At 47.5% G+C, this 18,444-nt stretch overlaps 6 protein-coding genes across 6 annotated transcripts; 2 read left to right on the forward strand and 4 right to left on the reverse strand.

Moving 5' to 3' along the window:
- Positions 1 to 1,037: 1,037 nt before the first annotated feature.
- Positions 1,038 to 3,068, reverse strand: LOC128252039 (probable cytochrome P450 6d4). The gene is made up of 3 exons (XM_052979424.1): positions 2,316 to 3,068; positions 2,065 to 2,261; positions 1,038 to 2,001 (listed from the first exon to the last, which is right to left on the reverse strand). The coding sequence occupies exons 1-3, from the start codon at positions 3,002 to 3,004 to the stop codon at positions 1,346 to 1,348; spliced, it is 1,542 nt and encodes a 513-aa protein (XP_052835384.1). The 5' UTR covers positions 3,005 to 3,068; the 3' UTR covers positions 1,038 to 1,345.
- A 559-nt stretch (positions 3,069 to 3,627) lies between these two features.
- Positions 3,628 to 8,211, reverse strand: LOC128252033 (chorion peroxidase). The gene is made up of 4 exons (XM_052979416.1): positions 7,910 to 8,211; positions 5,122 to 6,981; positions 4,894 to 5,063; positions 3,628 to 4,269 (listed from the first exon to the last, which is right to left on the reverse strand). The coding sequence occupies exons 1-4, from the start codon at positions 8,077 to 8,079 to the stop codon at positions 3,983 to 3,985; spliced, it is 2,487 nt and encodes an 828-aa protein (XP_052835376.1). The 5' UTR covers positions 8,080 to 8,211; the 3' UTR covers positions 3,628 to 3,982.
- Positions 8,212 to 8,314: 103 nt separating this feature from the next.
- On the reverse strand, positions 8,315 to 12,497 carry LOC128252029 (nuclear pore complex protein Nup133). Its single transcript, XM_052979412.1, has 8 exons — positions 12,202 to 12,497; positions 11,971 to 12,145; positions 11,406 to 11,909; positions 11,039 to 11,351; positions 10,142 to 10,980; positions 9,399 to 10,077; positions 8,797 to 9,338; positions 8,315 to 8,738 (listed from the first exon to the last, which is right to left on the reverse strand). The coding sequence occupies exons 1-8, from the start codon at positions 12,375 to 12,377 to the stop codon at positions 8,364 to 8,366; spliced, it is 3,603 nt and encodes a 1,200-aa protein (XP_052835372.1). The 5' UTR covers positions 12,378 to 12,497; the 3' UTR covers positions 8,315 to 8,363.
- Positions 12,498 to 12,635: 138 nt separating this feature from the next.
- Positions 12,636 to 15,730, forward strand: LOC128252032 (wolframin). Its single transcript, XM_052979415.1, has 4 exons — positions 12,636 to 12,842; positions 12,905 to 13,003; positions 13,065 to 14,632; positions 14,700 to 15,730. The coding sequence occupies exons 1-4, from the start codon at positions 12,779 to 12,781 to the stop codon at positions 15,531 to 15,533; spliced, it is 2,565 nt and encodes an 854-aa protein (XP_052835375.1). The 5' UTR covers positions 12,636 to 12,778; the 3' UTR covers positions 15,534 to 15,730.
- Positions 15,731 to 15,811: 81 nt separating this feature from the next.
- On the reverse strand, positions 15,812 to 16,554 carry LOC128252058 (uncharacterized). Its single transcript, XM_052979450.1, has one exon. The coding sequence runs from the start codon at positions 16,401 to 16,403 to the stop codon at positions 15,939 to 15,941; it is 465 nt and encodes a 154-aa protein (XP_052835410.1). The 5' UTR covers positions 16,404 to 16,554; the 3' UTR covers positions 15,812 to 15,938.
- Positions 16,555 to 16,894: 340 nt separating this feature from the next.
- On the forward strand, positions 16,895 to 18,158 carry LOC128252052 (glutamate--cysteine ligase regulatory subunit). The gene has a single exon (XM_052979441.1). The coding sequence runs from the start codon at positions 17,084 to 17,086 to the stop codon at positions 17,951 to 17,953; it is 870 nt and encodes a 289-aa protein (XP_052835401.1). The 5' UTR covers positions 16,895 to 17,083; the 3' UTR covers positions 17,954 to 18,158.
- The last annotated feature ends 286 nt before the right edge of the window (positions 18,159 to 18,444 follow it).

The following is an 18,444-nucleotide window of genomic DNA, read 5'->3' on the forward strand; positions in this document are numbered from 1 at the left end:
AATGATAGCGATAAGATACCTTAAGAATTTCAATAAAATACGAATGTGAATCGATGGACTGCACCAACCTAGCAAATGAATACTTAAATATGAATAAACGAACTGATTAAAAGAAATATAACAGGAATGCTATATGTATAGAACATTTAATTTGTTTTAATTCTTAAAGGTAAGGTTTTTGCACTAACCATGTAACATGTTGTATGGTTAGTGATTATATAAAGTAATTTTAATCAATTAAACATTTTTACACGATATATTATACAATTTACCAACAAAATATTACATATGGTATGAACGGGATTATCTTTTATCATATCAGCGATAGTAGAACTTAACGGATTGGTTTAAATCAAAAACAAGAAGGAAAGCAAACTTCGGCAAGCCGAAGTTCATATACCCTTGCAGCTATTGCATTAATTAAATACTTTTGAAAACATTTAAATTATGATTTACTTGAGTATGTGCTAAAAAAAAACATTGAAACTATGATTATTTGCAGCTCAATTATTAGATAGTTATTTTATATATTTTTATTATTTCTATGGGAGCTATATGCTATAGACGTCCGATTTTGATAAAATTTATACCATAATTCTGAAATAATTAAACATTGCTATATGTCGAAGAACTAAACAAAAAATTAAAAAACAGAAAAGTTATAATTTTTTTCATTTATTTTTCCGATTGTTCCTATGGGAGCTATATGCTATAGTCGTCCGATTTTGATGAAATTGAAACCGTAATTCTGAAATATTAAACCATTACTATATCTCGAAGAACTAAACAAAAAATTAAAAAACAGCAAAGTTATAATTTTTTTTCATTTATTTTTCCGATTGTTCCTATGGGAGCTATATGCTATAGTCGTCCGATTTTGATGAAATTTAAACCGTAAATCGGAAATATTTTACCATTACTATATGTCGAAGAACTAAACAAAAAATTAAAAAACAGCAAAGTTATAATTTTTTTTCATTTATTTTTCCGATTGTTCCTATGGGAGCTATATGCTATAGTCGTCCGATCCGGCTCGTTCCGACTTATATACTACCTGCAATAGAAAGACAACTTTTGGGAAAGTTTCATGCAGATAGCTTTAAAACTGAGAGACTAGTTTGCATATAAACGGACGGACAGACGGACAGACGGACAGACGGACAGACGGACATGGCTAGATCGACTCTCCTAGTGATGCTGATCAAGAATATATATACTTTATAGGGTCGGAAACGTCTCCTTCACTGCGTTGCAAACTTCTGACTGAAATTATAATACCCTCTGCAAGGGTATAATGAATTAACTGCCGTTTAAAACTATTGTATTTTTCATCAGTGTGGAGGGTTCAGGCCAATTTGGGCACTCTTTTGGACAAACGCACTCGAGCTCCATGTTTGGGCATCAGGGCTATGCCGTGGTTCTCGAACTCTATTTCGCGTTTGCTCATCACCTCGACGTTGAAGTTCTGCAGGATCTTGATGATCGCCAGCTTGGCATTCACACGACCCATCCGCTGGGCAATGCAAATCCTGGGACCCTCGCCGAAGGGCATAAACGCGGTGGGACTGTAGTTGCGACTCTCCTCGGCGAACCGATAGGGATCGTATTTCTCGGGATCCGGGAAGTACTCGGCGTCGTGGTGAATGCCATACAGCGAGATCACCACTGGGGTGCCCTTCGGTATTACATGGTTCGTTTCGGGTACAGTATAGTCCTGGGTGCATTCACGGTTCAAAATGGGAAGACCGGGATATTTGCGAATGGTTTCCTGGAAGCACAGCTCCAGGAACTCCATTTTTTGCAGGGCATCGTAGGTGATCTTTCCGTCGTTCTTGGCCAGGGTCTCGTCCACTTCATCCTGCAGGCGCTTCAGCAGCTCCGGATACTGGGCCAACTCAAAGATGGTGAAGGCTGCAGTCGAGCCAGTGGTCTCCTGGCCAGCAATGTAGAATATAAACGCCTGGGCGGTAATGGTCTCCAGTGAAATGGCCTTGATGTGACCTGGATACAGCGAATATGATTGTTATTTTAACCTTAACCTTAACTACTCTGTTAACCACTCACCGTCGGGTGTCTTTTGTATGCTAAATGATTCGTTCTCTTCTATCTTGCCCGTGTTCCTTAACTGAATAAGCAACTGCAGCAGATCCTTACGCACAATTCCGTGCTTCTCGCGGTGCTCAACGGTTTCCTTGACAATCTCCAGCATGGCCAGACCAACTGGATTTTGAAGTCCCATTCTGAACAGGAACTTGGCTATGCTGCAGACAATCAATTGGATTAAATAAACCAAGGGGAGTAGAAGGATCACTTACGAGGGCACCAGGAAAATCAGCATACCGAATAGGGCATTGAACCTATTCTTGACCCTTGCAATCGACACCAGTTTGCGGAACTTATTGTCCGGGTTCTCGAAGCTATTCACGTCCAGGCCGAAGATGGTCGAGGCAATGATGTCGATGGCATAGTCTTGCATCACACTCTTCAGATCCACCTCCTCGGAGCCCTGCTCTGGCAGCTTCTTTTGCAGATGGGCCACCATTTTGTCGCCAATATCCTCGGAGGTGCCATACATGGCCTTTAGTTTGCCGGAGGTGAAACAAGGCGACAGCATGTGCCGCATGGCCCGCCAGCTCTGACCACGTAGGGCAAATATACTGGCGGACAGCGGATTCTTCTCCTCGTCCACGTAGATCCCTCGATCATGGAAGCTGGCGAAATCCTGGGCCAGCACACGACGTGCCAGTTCGGCATCGCGGACCAAGACCGCCGGACGGAAGAGCAAGTAAATGCCCAGCACACGTTCCCTGCTCCTTCGATAGATGTCATAGATGGCCAGGCCCATGCTCTTCTCCTGCCTCCACACGCTGTCCAAACATCCGAACGGAATCCCCGAGAGCTTGTCGTATGGAAACCCGCGTCGCGCCCAAAAGTCATAATGGTGCCTGGTATAGTACCACGCTAATGTCAGGAGCGACAGCGCCAGCAAAACCAGCGAAAACATGATCAATCGATTCGATTTTCTAGCCCGAACGTTACGCGAAGCAAGTCTATATTGAACTGGCTAACAAAGAGCTGGATTTCCATTTATATGGGCGAAATTCAACGCTTATTTGTTAAACGTTCTCTTACGATAATCAATACTGATATGGCATAATACTGTGTTCTCTTTTGATTATTGTTTATTATAGGAAAAGGTTCTCAAATTAAACCCAAGAGAACAGAATGATATATTATTCAAGATATGGTAGACAGAGCACGATGATTCTGATAACATGTTTGTAAAACTATGGTAATTGCTGGTAAACGTTTTGTTTACAAATTATAATTTATAAGTTTTAAATTTCGCTAGCTTCAGAATAACTGAATGCATTGGCAGTAACGCTTAATTGATAAACTTATATATAGCCGTCTATTTATCACCAGGCAGAGAAATTTTTCGTGACAACAGAAGCAGAATTGTGAAATTATACAAAGAGAACATTTTAAGAGTACAAAATGTATTTTATTATTTAAATTGACACTGATGAGCACTTCAATCTTCTTAAGCCTTTGCTTACCAGCTTGTAAACCATATTCACAAACAACTCTTAATTCGAAAAGCCTCTCTTTAAACAATACTCTTTAACAAATCGAATGGAAGGAATTTTTACTCTTTGAATATTTTTATTGCATCATCTAAAAGCTCTTAATTGTCTTAAGCCGATCGATACTTCATATTCTTATTAAATAATAAAGTTTGAGAAATAAATTTGAAAAACGTTATTGATTTGGCGTTTTTTTACTTTAACTTTTATTGAGATTTTGCTCCAATAAATTTAACAAAAAAAATTAAATTTGTGTTTATTAAATATGGGTCTTACTTGGGCACTTCTCTGTCTTTAAGATATACAATGGTTAATTGTACATAACCACATAACCCTCTCTTCTCAATCAATTTATAATTTTTACCTTAACTAGATCCCTTTGTCCATGTGAAGAGTCACATTGGCGTTCTATGGTTTTCCTTGACCGTAGTCGATCTATTGGACATCACACGCACCGAAGTGGTTCCCCTATTAATTCCTGTGCTGTGCAGCTCTTGCGGTTGCTCGGATTCGGACCATGGCTCGAAATTGAAGTGGTATCCCTCGAGGTCCTGGCAGTTCACCTGAGGATTGTCCTTCTCCCGCAGTCGCTGCATAACATGTTCCCGGACACGGGTTATGCCATCTGAATTGCGACAGATGATGGCGGCCAGACTGGTTTTGTAGATCTCCGCTAGTTGAGCTATCGAAAAAGGATAAAATATCAGACAAGAAAGGGAAAAAACTTCGGCAAGCCAAAGTTTATATACCCTTGCAGCAATTACACAATTGAGATATTTTTAAAGCGACTATGTTTCGATTTCTTGCGTATGTGTAAAAAAAAATTTCTATGGTTTTCCAATTTTTATTAAATTAAAATAAAAAAAACATAAGAATAAATTAAATACCATTGCTTAGTAAAGATTTTGATACTTATTGTTAGTCTCTTAAGCAACTAGGAAAAATCAATAAAATAAAATTAAATATAAAAAAAAACGTAATTCTAAAACAGTAAACTAGTAATATTCGTAAAGATTAAAAACACCGAAGTTATAAATATTTTTTCTTGATTGTTTTCACAGAAACTATATGAATAGTCGTCCGATTTGGAACGTTTTAAATTATATATATGTAGCTGCAAAAGAAATAAGACTTTCGGAACAATTTCAGATAGCCTTAAAACATAGAAACGGACACACGGACATGGCTTGATCGACTGTCCATTACAAAAACGAAAATTCTTATTCACTGCATTGCCCACTTTACACTAAAATTTATAGTACCCTCTGCCAAGGGTATACTTAGTGATGGTTTGAGGGACACCCACCTTTGGTGAACTTCTGAGGTCCCATCTTCCGCTCGTACCAGTGGGAGTCGCCCAGTTTGAGGCGCAGGAACTGATCGGACACCATGCAGCTGAGCAGCGGACCGAAGATGGCTCCTCCCAGCGGTGGCTCACTCAGGGCACCCGTATAGACGTCCACATCCTGCGGGGATCTAATGGAATGCCCAGAAAATAATCTCCAGTTGACATAGAGAAAACAAGTTAACGTACTCATAAATCTGCCTGATGGAGTCCAGCGTGGAGTGGTCCACGGCCTGGGCCATCTGCTCCCACGTGTCCACCGGGGGCAGACGACAATGGCGTCGGAAAACCGGATACGAGGGTATCCCGTGATCCCGGCCCCTTTGAATGTTCAAGGAGACCAGGTCCAGTCCGCACAGAGGCACCATGTCCCCGGCGTTGCCTTCGAATAGCTTCTGGGTGACCTCCAGCGAGAAGAAGCGGTCCACTTGCATCACCGGCGTGTTGGCCGCCGTCATTAGGGCATGGTCAATGCCATGCTCCGCCCAGAGGGAGAACGGATTGAAGAGCATCTTGTGCAGCTCCATGGCCTCGGGACTGCTGTTGTCCCTGGACACATTGAACAATCCCGGCAGAAGGGTGTGTGCAAAGCGGAATGCGGCCGCTGCAAAGCAGTTGGCAATGCTTGGATCCACCTCCGGGTCATAGGTGTCCGGTGCATTAAGATTGTGCTTGCTGGGCAGCAAACCCTTGGCCTCGCTGAGATTTCTGCCCAGCAGGACCGGAAGGAACTCATTGTAGGTGATGTGGGCCATTTGAGCGCCCAGTATCTTGCGCGCCTCCTGGTACAGACGCTCATCCTCCCAGTGAGGATTCTGCAGCTGCAGCTGTCGTGCGACATAGTTATGATTTCTGGCCCACAGCAGATGCATGGACGTGAGCAGCAGGTTCTCATTGGCCCGATCATCGCCGGACTCGAAGCAATACTTGCCCAGGCGCGTCATCTGCACCCGATTGCAGCCATCCGCGGGATTCGAGGAGATGGGCAGCAGTTGCCTGCCATCGTCCGTGAGATACATTCGCAGTGAGCCGTTGATGAAGCTGCGCAACTGACTCTGGCGCTGCTCCAGATTGCCGTAGACCACGGAGGCATCGATGAAAGCCGTGGCCTGATTCAGCTGCATCCGCGGACCAAATCTTCCCGTGGGCGCCGGCGCAGATCGCACGAAATTCATGCAACTGATGTTGTACTGCCTGTAGTAGGGATCGTCGGGTAGGATGTCCACGGGAAAGCATTCCGGATGCTGCTCCCTAGTGGCGACCACACAGCAGTCGATGGACTCCCCCTCCTGCGAAGTGGTCAGCGAGGTGGCCGTGATGTCGTGGTCCATGAACTGCCCGAAGACGGCCAGCATCACTGTGAAGTTCGAGTCTGTCTCGTAGCTGGAGCGATGGATCTGCAGGGAGACCTGGCGAGCCGGCGGCAGGCGTCCGTGGTGGCTCATCCGGGGGGCAGCAATGCCATCGGCATAGTCCGGTGAGACCATGCGGCGGTAGGGAACCATGGAGGCACCATAAGTCCGTGGGTGTTGCTTGTTGTTGCACACCCCCGTCGATCTTCTGTAGCGCGCATTGAAATCGCACTCCAACCGGAGCACCGTGGGATCAGGCAGGACTATCCTTGGACCCCAGCCAATATCGCTGCGTCCCGGCCGTTTGGTGTAATTGAATCTCCTGGCTATGTCCATGGTGGCCTGGTTCTCCACGTAGCCACGTCGTGCCAGCTTCCTTGCCTCCGGATTTGTGCTCAGCGATCGGTAGTGTCGAAAGGCCGGGGTGTTCACCTCGTTCGGTCGCAGGCCCTCCTCCAGGATCTCCCGATCCCCCAGAGCCTTGATCCCCACACTCACCGCCTGGGCGCCATCGTGGTGATACAGTGTCGCCTGTCGAAGGGCCCAATCAGCCGCCGGTTCGTCTGGCAGCGGTCTGTTTGGCGGCACCTCCCCATCCGATCCATTGACGACAAAGAAGAAACTGGGACCGCCGTCCGCACCACCGAGGAAATCGCTAAACACCAGGGCCAGGCACAGGGCGGTAATCACAATCGCTCTGCGGGCGGGAAAGTGAAATCACTGTGTGGTTAGCATGGTGTGGTTGGGCGTCGACTAAACGTTGGGGTATTGAATAACCCGGTGGAGAAGGCTAACAATTGGTTTCTTATTGTTTAAAATTTCTCTATGAAGTTAAAAGGCAACAAAGGCCTCCATCAAAGAAAATCAAATACATTACATTAAATGGTTAATAGAATTCCATTTAAGTCGCTTATAAACCCATAATTCACATCCCCTAACTTATAAAAATTAGTTAACTATTTGGAACAGCTATTGAAATATTATTGTATTGATATATGTATTATATTCTGTCACTAAAGGTAGTTTAAAACACTGGTAAGTTGCTAATTGTTTTAAAAGCTGAGGTGTAAAAAGTACTCCACTTAGAAATGCTTTCACCAAGAGAATTTGAACTCTGTACATTAAAATGGTAAAATAAATTAAATCTAAGTGGCTTAAAAACCTATAACATTTTCTAGAACTGTTTGCTATTTGGAATCGAAATGTATATGTTACGATATTCACATTCTGTCACTAGTGATTACTAAAAACACTAGTAGTTTGCTTATTGTTTTAAATTTTTCTACCAAGCTCAGGGGTAAAAAGTACTCCTTTTGGAAAAGCCATTATGAATGGAACTTAAACTGTTTACTGTACATTAAGCAGTGTAATAAGTTTATGAATTTTGGTGGGTAAAAAACCTATAACATTTCCTAAAACTTTCCAGGAACTTTTGACTATTCCTAACCGAAATTGATATGTTAATCACTAGTAATTCAGCTGTCCTGACGGTTAGTTTGTTCAAAAGTCCTTGAAGTTTTGCAGTCGAGGCAATGCAGACGGTATAAAAGTAGCCTTAACTCCTAATCCACTTAAATAAATCTTTCGAAGTTCATTTCCACAGATGTCCACAATGTCGCACTCACATAAAGGTGATGCCCATGCAGCACTGGAACTGTCGCATCTTGTTGCGACGCGAGCGCGGGGAAACACCACCGGGGAAGACACGCTCGGGTCCTTGATAGGGCGGAAGGACGACATAGCCGGAGCCTCCAGCTGCGGCCTCGCTGGTCAACGGCGTTGTTTCGTCCGTCATGATCAGAGCTAAACTGATGCACACTGGCGGCAAATGCAGCCAGCAGGGCTGCCCCGAACACTTGGCGGGCTTCCGACTCTCCGACTCTCCGCTCGCCACACTTCAGATACTTTCGCCGGCAGCGCCGCGCGGTAACAAAGCAACTTAGTTTATAATATATTATAATGCCAGCGTTTGAGCGACACCACAACAAGGCTGCACGACTGTCCACCGGTTAAGAACACCAGCCATCATCTCGGATTCTTAGCGTAAACTTTAATAAATGACATGTGAGGGGTGCACGATTAGAGCTCCATATCGTGTGGCTGCCTGAACATGTCGGCCACATACTCGTAGGTCAGCTTTAAAAGATACTGAAACGGTTTCTGCTGCGGCAGTTCGCCCAGCTCCACGCTCTCCAGAAAGTCCTCCATGGGTGGCAAGAAGTTCTCGGTCTCGTGGCCCATCAACTGCGAGATTTCGATGATCCTGAAGAAGAGCAACTTCTGCATGTAGTCCACGGCGTTGTTGGGATCGTAGTCCGTCCAGTTATCGCGTTTTATGGCTGCACACCAGATCTTGTGCCGCATTTCGTAGGGCTGCTCCACGTAGCTCAAAATCTCCAGAGCTTTGCGGAACTCCACTTCCGTGGCCGTGTCATTTTCCTCGGCAATGTTGAGCTGTGGATAGTAGGTAACTTGTAACAGAGATGGCAATTGAAAACTAGACCTGCCTTACGTTGATTATCTCCTCTGCTTTCAGAACCTTTTGTTCCGTTGAGTCGAAGCCAAAACTTAGCAGCACGTCATGGCCCAGTTGCGACTGATATTCGACCAGCGTAAGATCTGCATTGATCTTCTCGACCTGAGCGGTTAGATCGGATTCGGCTGCTGCGAAGGCAGCCAGTTTGGCCAGCGACAGCATTGACTTCTTGCGCGCCACAAACTCCGTTTCGCATTGGCCCAGCTCGTACAGCACCTTGGCCGCCCGCTCGAAGTCGCCGTTGAATATTAGCTGGATCCAGCCCAGGGACGGATGGTCGCGCATGAACTGCGCCAGAGCCGTCTGGTTGCCCTTGAAGCGCTCGAAGATCTCGCCGTGCCTGTTCTGACGCAGATGCCAGTTGATGGCAAATTGCGAGAAGTCGAACTCCTCGTACTTGCGGGTGTAGTCATCCAAGCGATCCTTGTCCTGCGTCTCATCGCAGATCAGCACCAGACTCTGGAAGTCCAGGTACTTTTCGGCCAGTTTTGCGGCATACTCATACTGTCGATCTTTGACTATAAATTATGCATGAGAATATATTGTAATCTACCCTTCGCAGTATACTTGTTACTTACTTAGTAACGAGATGAGTTCCCTGCGCTGAGCCTCAAACTGCTGTTGCAGCACATTGAACTTCTCAGAGTCCCGCACGCTTTCCAAGTAGGTTCTTCGTCCATCCAGCACCAGATCGACCAGTTCGAATATTTGCTGGTACAACTGCTGCTTTAACTCGGTCTCGCTAACGCAGTGGCCGCCATACCGAACGCTAATGTCGATGAGGCGGGTCAAAGTGTCGCGGACACCGGCACTGCCCGCCATCGCAGTCCAGGGCAGATTCTCGTAGGACGACAGTTTGTCGTTGCTCAGCCTGAAGCTACTGGCCTGCTGCTCCCGATGCCTAAGCACCTGACCCAACGTGTCCAGGACAATGGAGTTAATGTCGTTGACAAAGTGGGCCACTGACACGGTGGTCTGACTCTGGGCCGCAATCCGATCGTCGGCTATGTCGGCTAGGGCCTCGAAAACGTTCTGCAACTTGGACAGCTTAACGTAGAATAGATCCTGGCTGGTTAGGCTGCCCTGCGGCTTCTCATCCCATAACGCCACGGTGGCCTCTATGGCCTCTTCGATTAACTTCGGCAGTTTGGTCTGCAGCGAACGTAGAGCCATGGCAGCCACTATCTTTTCGCTGATATCGGAGAGTATGAAGCTGGTGGGCTTTAGCAAATGACTACCACAAGGTATGGCATTGAGCTGGAAATAGACAACTTTGTGTTTAATATAAAGCTTTCTAAATATTTAATTTAATGCTTAATACCTTTTCCCAAACTCCACTGGAATGCAGAAATGTGATGAAATGCTGAAAAGCAATGATTTTGTCCCTTAACTGATTGATAATCTGCATGGAACGCGAACTGCCAATGGCATGCCGATTGCTTTCCTGATCTCCAAGGGCCTCCTCCCAGCGAGGATCGGATATTGGAATATCTTCGGCCAAGTCCTCGGCAATGGTGATGACAATTCTGTCCAACTTATAGGCATCTATGGGTGCTCCATTCGGATCGGCTCCAGTCACGCTGCGCAGCAGCTCTCCGACAATTGTCTTGACCATGTTGTGGTTGCGCTTAAGGTGGTAGAGGAACGCTGCCTTAAGTTGGCCCACCTCGTCGCTCAGTTCGTTGTACATTTCATCCGGATCCAGCTCGAACAGGTGCAGATTATTGGTGCTGCCAGTCAGAGCAGACTGGTCGGGAGCTCCGAAGCTTGCATTAAACGAATTGGGGGCGAATAGATCCGGTGTGTTGCAGGAGCTCAAGTTCATCATTTCGGTACTGTCAAAATCACCTGGAGTGATTGAAATCAAGCCATGGGTGCGACTAAAGAACAATGGCATTTGATTGCAAATGGCAGCACTCAAAATGCGATCGTCATGCAGATGGAACTCGATCTTCTCCGCCTCCAGCTCCGCTGTGGGCACGGAGTTGGATAAGTGCAGTGGGTACACAACCTTCGGCGAGTATAGATAGATGTGACTGCTGCCAACCACGAAGCGCAGGCTGAGACAATCCTCCTCGGTCTTGGCATTAAAGAATTTGTTTATTTTTAGCGGCGTGAACGACTCCAGGAGCATATTTTCCGCATGAGCACTGGCTGTCACTGAAAGGCAATACGATGTATGTATATAACAATATTATTTGTCAAACTTTATTCTTACCCAGAGCATAGCACATTTGTGGAGCATGAGCAGCATTTACAGCTCCAGCCAGTATATATGCCTTGTTCTTCACCAAGTGGAAGTCAAGCAGATGCAGATCGATTTCCACATTGTCCGCCGGCAAACGGACATTCCAGAATTTGGTTTTGAACTCTTCACGTATTCTGCGCACCACTTCTGCATCCTCGTATAGTAGATTCTCGGCATTGCCTTTGTTGGACAGACTCCAACGCTGGATGGCACGATCCGAGAGCACGGCCACTACTGTTTCTCCACTTTCAGAATTGCTTTCGCAGCACATGCCAACCAATGCCTGCAAACAAATACTCTTAAGGATAGTCTTGAATGTCTTTTTTAAGATACTAACCTGATCCTTGTCCCCACCCGTGTTCATGCCAATCAAAATGGAGGCGAATTTCTTGCTAAATCCACCGAGGAAACTAGTGGCCGGCTTAATGGTCTTATGATGAAGTGTAAAACGTCCATTGGTGAGGCCCACCCGAAGGAAAACCAGATTGCAGGTGGTGGTAACGGCTAGATAGCCCTGTTGCGTTGGCAAATTGAGCAGCTGGACGAACTCCTGACCAGTTAGGATCGAGAGATCAACAGAGTTCCCATCGTGGGCGATGGACGACCAATAGCGCACTTCTCCGGTAGCGGAAACGGCAATACAGGAGGCCATTTGCTGGCCCTCCGTTTGAAAAACGCTGACCAAGTCGCTCTTGTGACCCAGGTCGCTGTAGGGCAGGGTCAGCTCCCGGCACTGGGCTAAACCACCGCCACGCCTACCAGGTTTGCCCAAGCGAGGTGGCGAACCCGACTTGGCCGTGTCTTTGTACTGCCAAATCAAGAGGCGTCTGCCCTGGACAACCTGGAAGAGATGTATCCTTTTAGTTTGTGAACCTGTTGCACAGGGGATTCTGATATCTTACCCAAGCCCAACCATTCTGGGTCACTTTGGCGGTGACTGTGCCCGCTCCAGATCCCGCAAACGTTAGAGCCTCATTGACCACCACGGGCAGTGGGCAGCCAAAGCTCTCCACCACATTGTAATCGGAGCGGATGCCAGGAATCGATTGAGTGGAGCGCACAGACAGGCTGAGCCGGCTGGAAATGAATCACTATGTTAAGTGGGGAGTCACAAGTGGATGTGCAACAGCTACCTGTTGGTCAGGGCAGTCTTTTTGAGGCTTCCGGGCAACTGGGCACAGCTGGCGTTGCCGCCAAAAAAGGATTTTCGCGTGCTGTCTGCCGAAGCCGCCGGCATGCTATATCTCCGTACGCCCGGAGACGATTCGCGCGAAATGGCGTACAGCTGCTTCTGCAGGGGTCTTTCCATTTCGTTCGCTAGTGGTTATCTAGAAATCACTTATAAACAATAAACAAACAAGAATCTTTGCGAAACGAAACAATTTCGCCGGCATGTGTGCCTTTCGATAGGCGATTGCTAGTGGCGCATTATCGTAGTCACAGTTCACAACTATTTTTAAAATTATCGATTAATAGTCACGACCGAAAACCTCGATAATCAAATAATTAAGAAATTTAAATTTTGAAGTGTACATATTATTGGATAAATCAACAATTTTTTTTTAATCATTTTAAGGTTTTAAACAAATGCTTTTCCGTTAATCGTTAATCGACTACCTTCGGCCATCTCTATTAGAAGTTGGCCATCACTAAGGCAACTTGGCTGAATTTCATAGATTTTCGTAAACAAACCGAAAATACTCCAGTTAGATGGCCACCTGGACACAAAATGAGCCCACAGGTGTCACGAAGCGTAGGCGTTGGAATCTGGAAGGTAAATCTCAAAGCATATGGCAGTGAAATATGTTCCAAACATGGAGATATTCCCCATTGCAGATCGCGCCTCCTTGAACAAACTGAAGCATCACATTGCCGAGGAGGGATGTCCCCAGATGCAATACGATCTGGCCAAGGAGTTGCTCGACAATGCCATTGGTAAGTGGATGGATCTGTTAGAGATTTGGCGAGGTGACAAAGATTTCCATGTTCCATGCAGAACCCAATCTTGCCAAGGGCAATCAGAACCAGAAGGCCGTCAACTGGCTGGTAAGTGCTGCCCACAATGGCCACGAGGATGCGGCCAAACTGCTCCGGCAGTGCTACAACGATGGCAGCGGCATTACGGCGGAAAACGCGGACGAAGTGCGTCGCTGCCTGGCCATGACGCCCGGCGAACGAGCAGCGAGAAAAGCAGCCCGGGAACTGTTTGCCTGCCTGTCAAACGGCAATGAGCACATCACGCCCAAGCAGCTGGAGCGCAAGATGCGACGCATTTACAACCTGCAACGCAAGCGGCGTCGACGCGACGACGATCGCTCCTCGTCGAGCAGCGAAGGGGAGCAGGATCAGGAGCCGGAGTGCGAGCCCCTGGAGGATGTGCCCACAATTGGCGTGGCCAACGTGGAGCGACGACGCCTCATCACCGAGGCTCACCTGGTTTCGGCTGCTTCCAACTACAGTGCCGGGCAGATGCCCAGCGTTAACGAAGCCCTCACGTTGTCCGTGCCAGATCCGAGGAGCCTGGACCATGTGCCCTGCTTCTACCGCATGATCTTCCACCCGCTCATCTTTTTCACCATCTTCTACCACCGCCTGCTCAACCTGATCGTCTCCATACCGAATGTCATCCCGCTGAGTGTGCGCTGCAGTGTGCTGGTGGCGCTTTCCTGGTGGAGCACCCGCCACATGCTGCCCCTGGTCAGCTATTACCTCAGTCTGGGCATCATGATTTGGGCCACCTGCAAGATGCTAAAGACCAAGCAGCAGTTCATCGACTTTCGCATCTGGTCGGGGCTGTTTCTCAGCTACGGAGATCAAAACATTGAGGCGGACATTGCAGAGCAACGTTTTCTGCGCAACAATATGAAGCCGTACCTGTATTACTTTGGTGCCTTCATCTGCAACCTTATCGTGTATCCGCTGGTAACCGACGCTTGGTTGCCGCACTCGGAGCTGACAATTGTATCCGGGGCCTTCACCTTCCTCACCATGGGCGTGTCCATGTACGCCTCCTCCCACCTACTGCCCGACTGGCTGGTGATCGTCTCCTTTGCCGTGAATGTGCTTGCCAAGTATCCGTATGAGATGGACGAGGTTGTGTCCACTCGCTGGCGCTTCCTGGATCTACGCGTGCCCACCTTCTCGTCCTTTGTGATTGGCAATGGGATTGAGTTCTGCCTGAATTGCCGCACCGCCTTGTACCTCTTCATTCCCGTTCTGCTGGTGATGATGGCGAAACGCTCCCGCTGGCATGGAGTCTACACTTACCTCATACCGCACTGCGTCACGCTCAGCTGGCTGCAAGTGTGCATCGCCACCTCGCAGAGTGCCACCATGTTTGGAGTGATGCGGGCTGCCCTGGGCCTGGCCGGAATCGTCCTGTTCCTGCCTCTTTTCGGGATCGTAGCTCTGCTCGTGCCTGTCTTTGTGGCCATCGATAGTTTGGGACTGGCCAGCGAGCAGCTGCGCTGGGGCAGCACGGCCATCGCCTGCGGGCTGGTGGTGGTGCTATCCTGCGTGCTGGCCCTGAACCGAGCCACCCAGAAATACATCACCATGCTGCAGGTGAGTGATTGTCATTTAAACGAATTTATGTATTAGGAGTGTTATTTTATTGTTGACTAATTTGCAGCTTTTAATGGCGGTTACGACAGCCTGCTTACTGGTCTTTCCCTACATGACATCCAGTTTCAAGGACACGCCCCGATTCAACGCTATGCCCAGAGTGGGGCTGCACTCCCTCTCCGAAACGGATACCCTGCAGTGGGAACGCTTCCACAGTCTTTGTGCCCAACCCATTTACGAGCAGCCGAACAAGATCAAGGCGCAGCTTCGTTGCTCCCATCTCAATGGCATGCCCGTGACCTGGGAGGGCAGCATCACGAGAGTTGAGATCTCGCGGGTGTCCAACATGCTAGAGGATGTCATTGCCAACTATCTGCCCGTTTGGCTGGGCAGAATGCTGCGCTGTGTGCACGGCGAGAACATATCGTCGCACTTCAGGTGCGATCCCAAGTTGGATGCCCAGTGCGAGGAGTGGCGCAGCGTGATCAAGTCGCTGAAGGCGCAGACCGGAAGCTGCACACTGCAGCGTTGGAATCACTACGAGTACGAGGTGCTGGTGAAAGTGGGCAGCAAGAAAGCTAGCCGTCTGCTGGGCCGTTCCACTACCACCAATGTGATCCTACGTGCTCACCATGACTTTGGCAACTTTACCCGACGCCTAAACGAAGGCGATATAGTCCTGTTCTATGGAACCCTGTACAATTCACGGCTTCTGGGGGACAACGTGCAGGTTCACCTAAAAACCATCGAGTGCGTGGACTGCCAGTCGCCGGATTTGGGATCGGCGAGCATAGAACGGGTGGTGGCCGCCTCGCCCATGGATGCTCGCCTCCAGGATCTGATGAGGGGCATAAAGTACTTGTTGAACGCCTTGTTGAATCCCTTGATTACATTTAAATAAGCTCCTTCCCATTAAAAGACCCCAAAAAAAGTGAGTTTCTTGGCATGCACTCTCCAATATTTATTGGTACCTATAAATATGTATGTATTTAGAACCCAAGAGGATCTTCCTCTATATTAGCGTTGCATTTATAATAGGAACGCTTTGTTGATTGAGTGTATTTATAAAATCAATTAAAAAAGCTAAAACAAATAAGTATATTGGTTTTTATAAATGTATAAAAGTTTAATTATTAACACTAAGAGTGGTTTGTTTATATATTATTGACTAGAAGTCCATGTTTATTATTAAAGCTCAAACATAAATTTTTGGTTTAAGAAGTTATTAATCAGCGCTCTAAAATATTATTTGGTTAACATAAATTTTAAAGCTTTTCATTTTTTGATTAGGGTTGTTTGAAGGATATTATTCGAGGGACGACAGAACTGCTGCGGTTGAATCTTCTTCATCAGCCAAAGTTTCTCCTTTCTCGGCTGTCGAGTCATCTGATTCAACTAGTTCTCCAAGATTTAACTTGTTGAATGCTTGGCTTAAAGCCCTTTTAACGGACTTATCCTCCAATGCCATCGCAAAACTAAAACTTTTAAAGCATTCGGAAATGACAGAAGCGACTTCCGGATCAGTCTCGAAATGGTGATGCAGCTCACATGGCTCCACGCAGATGAATTGTTCGGGCGCGTTGTTCAGGAACTGAACTCCGTCCAGCAATAGTTTCCGGTGTGAAGCGTCATCCACTCCCAGCATAATTAGGTCGCTGCCCAAGATCAGCTTACAGTGGGCAATACTGTCGTAGCCCCGGTCCAGAAACCTTTCTATGTACTTCTCCATGGTCAGCAGCACCAGCCACTCTCGTACAGCTCGATGGCACATTCCAGTCGTTTGATTCTACTCTCCAGCGTTGCGTTAAGTTTTTCTCGAAATTTTGAAGTTTTTGGAGCTGTCATTTTTGACAGCTAGCAAAGCGGCCGTTATAAAATCTGGTTTAATATGACAATTTGTGTCGGTTCCAAATTTGATTTCTATAAGCTTATCGACATTTTTTAAAATTATTTTATAATTTTACATCCGATTTGAGTTTTGTGATTTTTTATGTTTGTTACTAGGTCTTCTTGACGCTGTATTTTGTTTATGATCAGAACTTGGACTAGAAAACCAAAATATATATCGGCCTAATAAATAAACTTCTGAAATATATTCAATTTTCTATTAAAGAAAACTCTAAACTTTCTTAGTGAATATCGAAAGAAAATAAAGGTTTTTAAATAATTTAAATTTACTATGTTTATTGGAAAGTTCTGAAACGAGTTTCAACTCCCAAATAAATTAAACTTAAGAATTTCTGCATCCCTTGCGATCTATCGATAGGAGATTCGCGCAGGCCTATCGACTATCGACCACCACTGGCTCTCTTTCACCACATTTCGGTGCAAAGTGTATTTAAGTGGCCAGGCGCTCGGTTCTCGGGAACACACGCGTTTCACCCACTTGTACTGGCGGCCGCGGAGCTAAGCAAATACCAAAAAAGGAGAACCCCAGAGAGCACCGTCATCATGATTCCGACCATAACGAAGAAGTACCAGAATGTGGTGATTAGCACGGGAAACATAATCACCACGGAGCTGGGCCAGCGCAAGTCCAACGAGGAGCTGTACGACGGCCTGAAGATAACGCTCCACAGCGATCCCAGCGTGGAGCGCGTGGTGGTGGAGAAGGAGATCGACGAGTTGCACGGCCGGGTGCAGCGAGCCACCCAGGAGCTGACCACCCGGCTGACGGAGAACGGCCGCAATGAGATCAGCATCGGCGCCAAGATATTCCTCAATCGCCACTCTACAGAGTGTGTGAACCAGGCGGTTGAGGCGCTGCTCAACATACTCAGTGTGACGCACGTGGACAATGTGGTGCTGGCCTACCACCCTAATGCGGTTGCCAGCGCAACGCCGGTGGCCACAACAGGCGGCCAGCCCAAGTCCCCCTGTTCTGAGGGCATCCCGGCCAGCAAGGCCAGCACCTGGAGCCTGCGAAATGGCGAGGAAGGAGTGTCGGAGCTCAAGGAACTGTACCAAACCCTGGAGCAGTACGCCCTCAAGCAGCAGATCACCCAGCTGGGCATAGCCGATCTGGATGCGGCGGCACTGGAGGAGCTGCACAAGGGCGCCCAGGTGGCGCCCACCATTGCCCAGGTTAATCTGTCCACCTGCTGCGTGGTGCCCGCGGAGCTGCAAGAGTTCTGTACTGCCCACGACATCCAGCTGAACACGCACAGCGATCCCGAGCTCCTGCTGCCCGAGGAGCAGTTTGCCGCACTGGCGCCGGACTATTCCATCGACTGGTCACTGCGCTACCAGGTGCACGTCCGCTGCCGAGGCGTCCTTACCGCCAAGGGATACATCGTGGGCGCCTCGCGGTCCAGCGATTAGATTTAGTGCCCCCTGCCCCCCCCCATAACCAGATGCTAGGCTATAGTTTTAATGTTTGTAATGTATGCTCGTGTATACTGGTGTACTTATTGTTTGTTATACAAAACCCCGATTGAGGATTCGAAGCCGATCGATTGATTTTACTGTAAACTGTAAACGATTTTTCAATACTTATTCTGAACATAAAGCGTTTCAAAAACGGCAATTGGCTACTGCTGTGTTGTGTGTCACTTGCTTCCAGCTGCCCCGGGGGTCAGCGATTCCGACCCACAACCGGTTTGAATGCCTCTGGTTGCAAATTAAGTATACGTGCAGCTGGTGTAATTTATATGCTCCAGTCGCAGCCAAGTGCTCTTTACCATTTCCTTGTGCTGGCTTGTTATTTGCCCCGCTAATCGCTGCCCAGGCCTCTCCGCTTCTGATGGACTCAAATCTAATTAGAGGCAGAAGCAGAGGCAGACGCGTCTCGCCCGACGACCCATCCAGATCAC

This window comes from Drosophila gunungcola, chromosome 3R (assembly GCF_025200985.1).
Source record: "Drosophila gunungcola strain Sukarami chromosome 3R, Dgunungcola_SK_2, whole genome shotgun sequence".
In the NCBI taxonomy this organism is placed as follows: Eukaryota; Metazoa; Arthropoda; class Insecta; order Diptera; family Drosophilidae; genus Drosophila; species Drosophila gunungcola.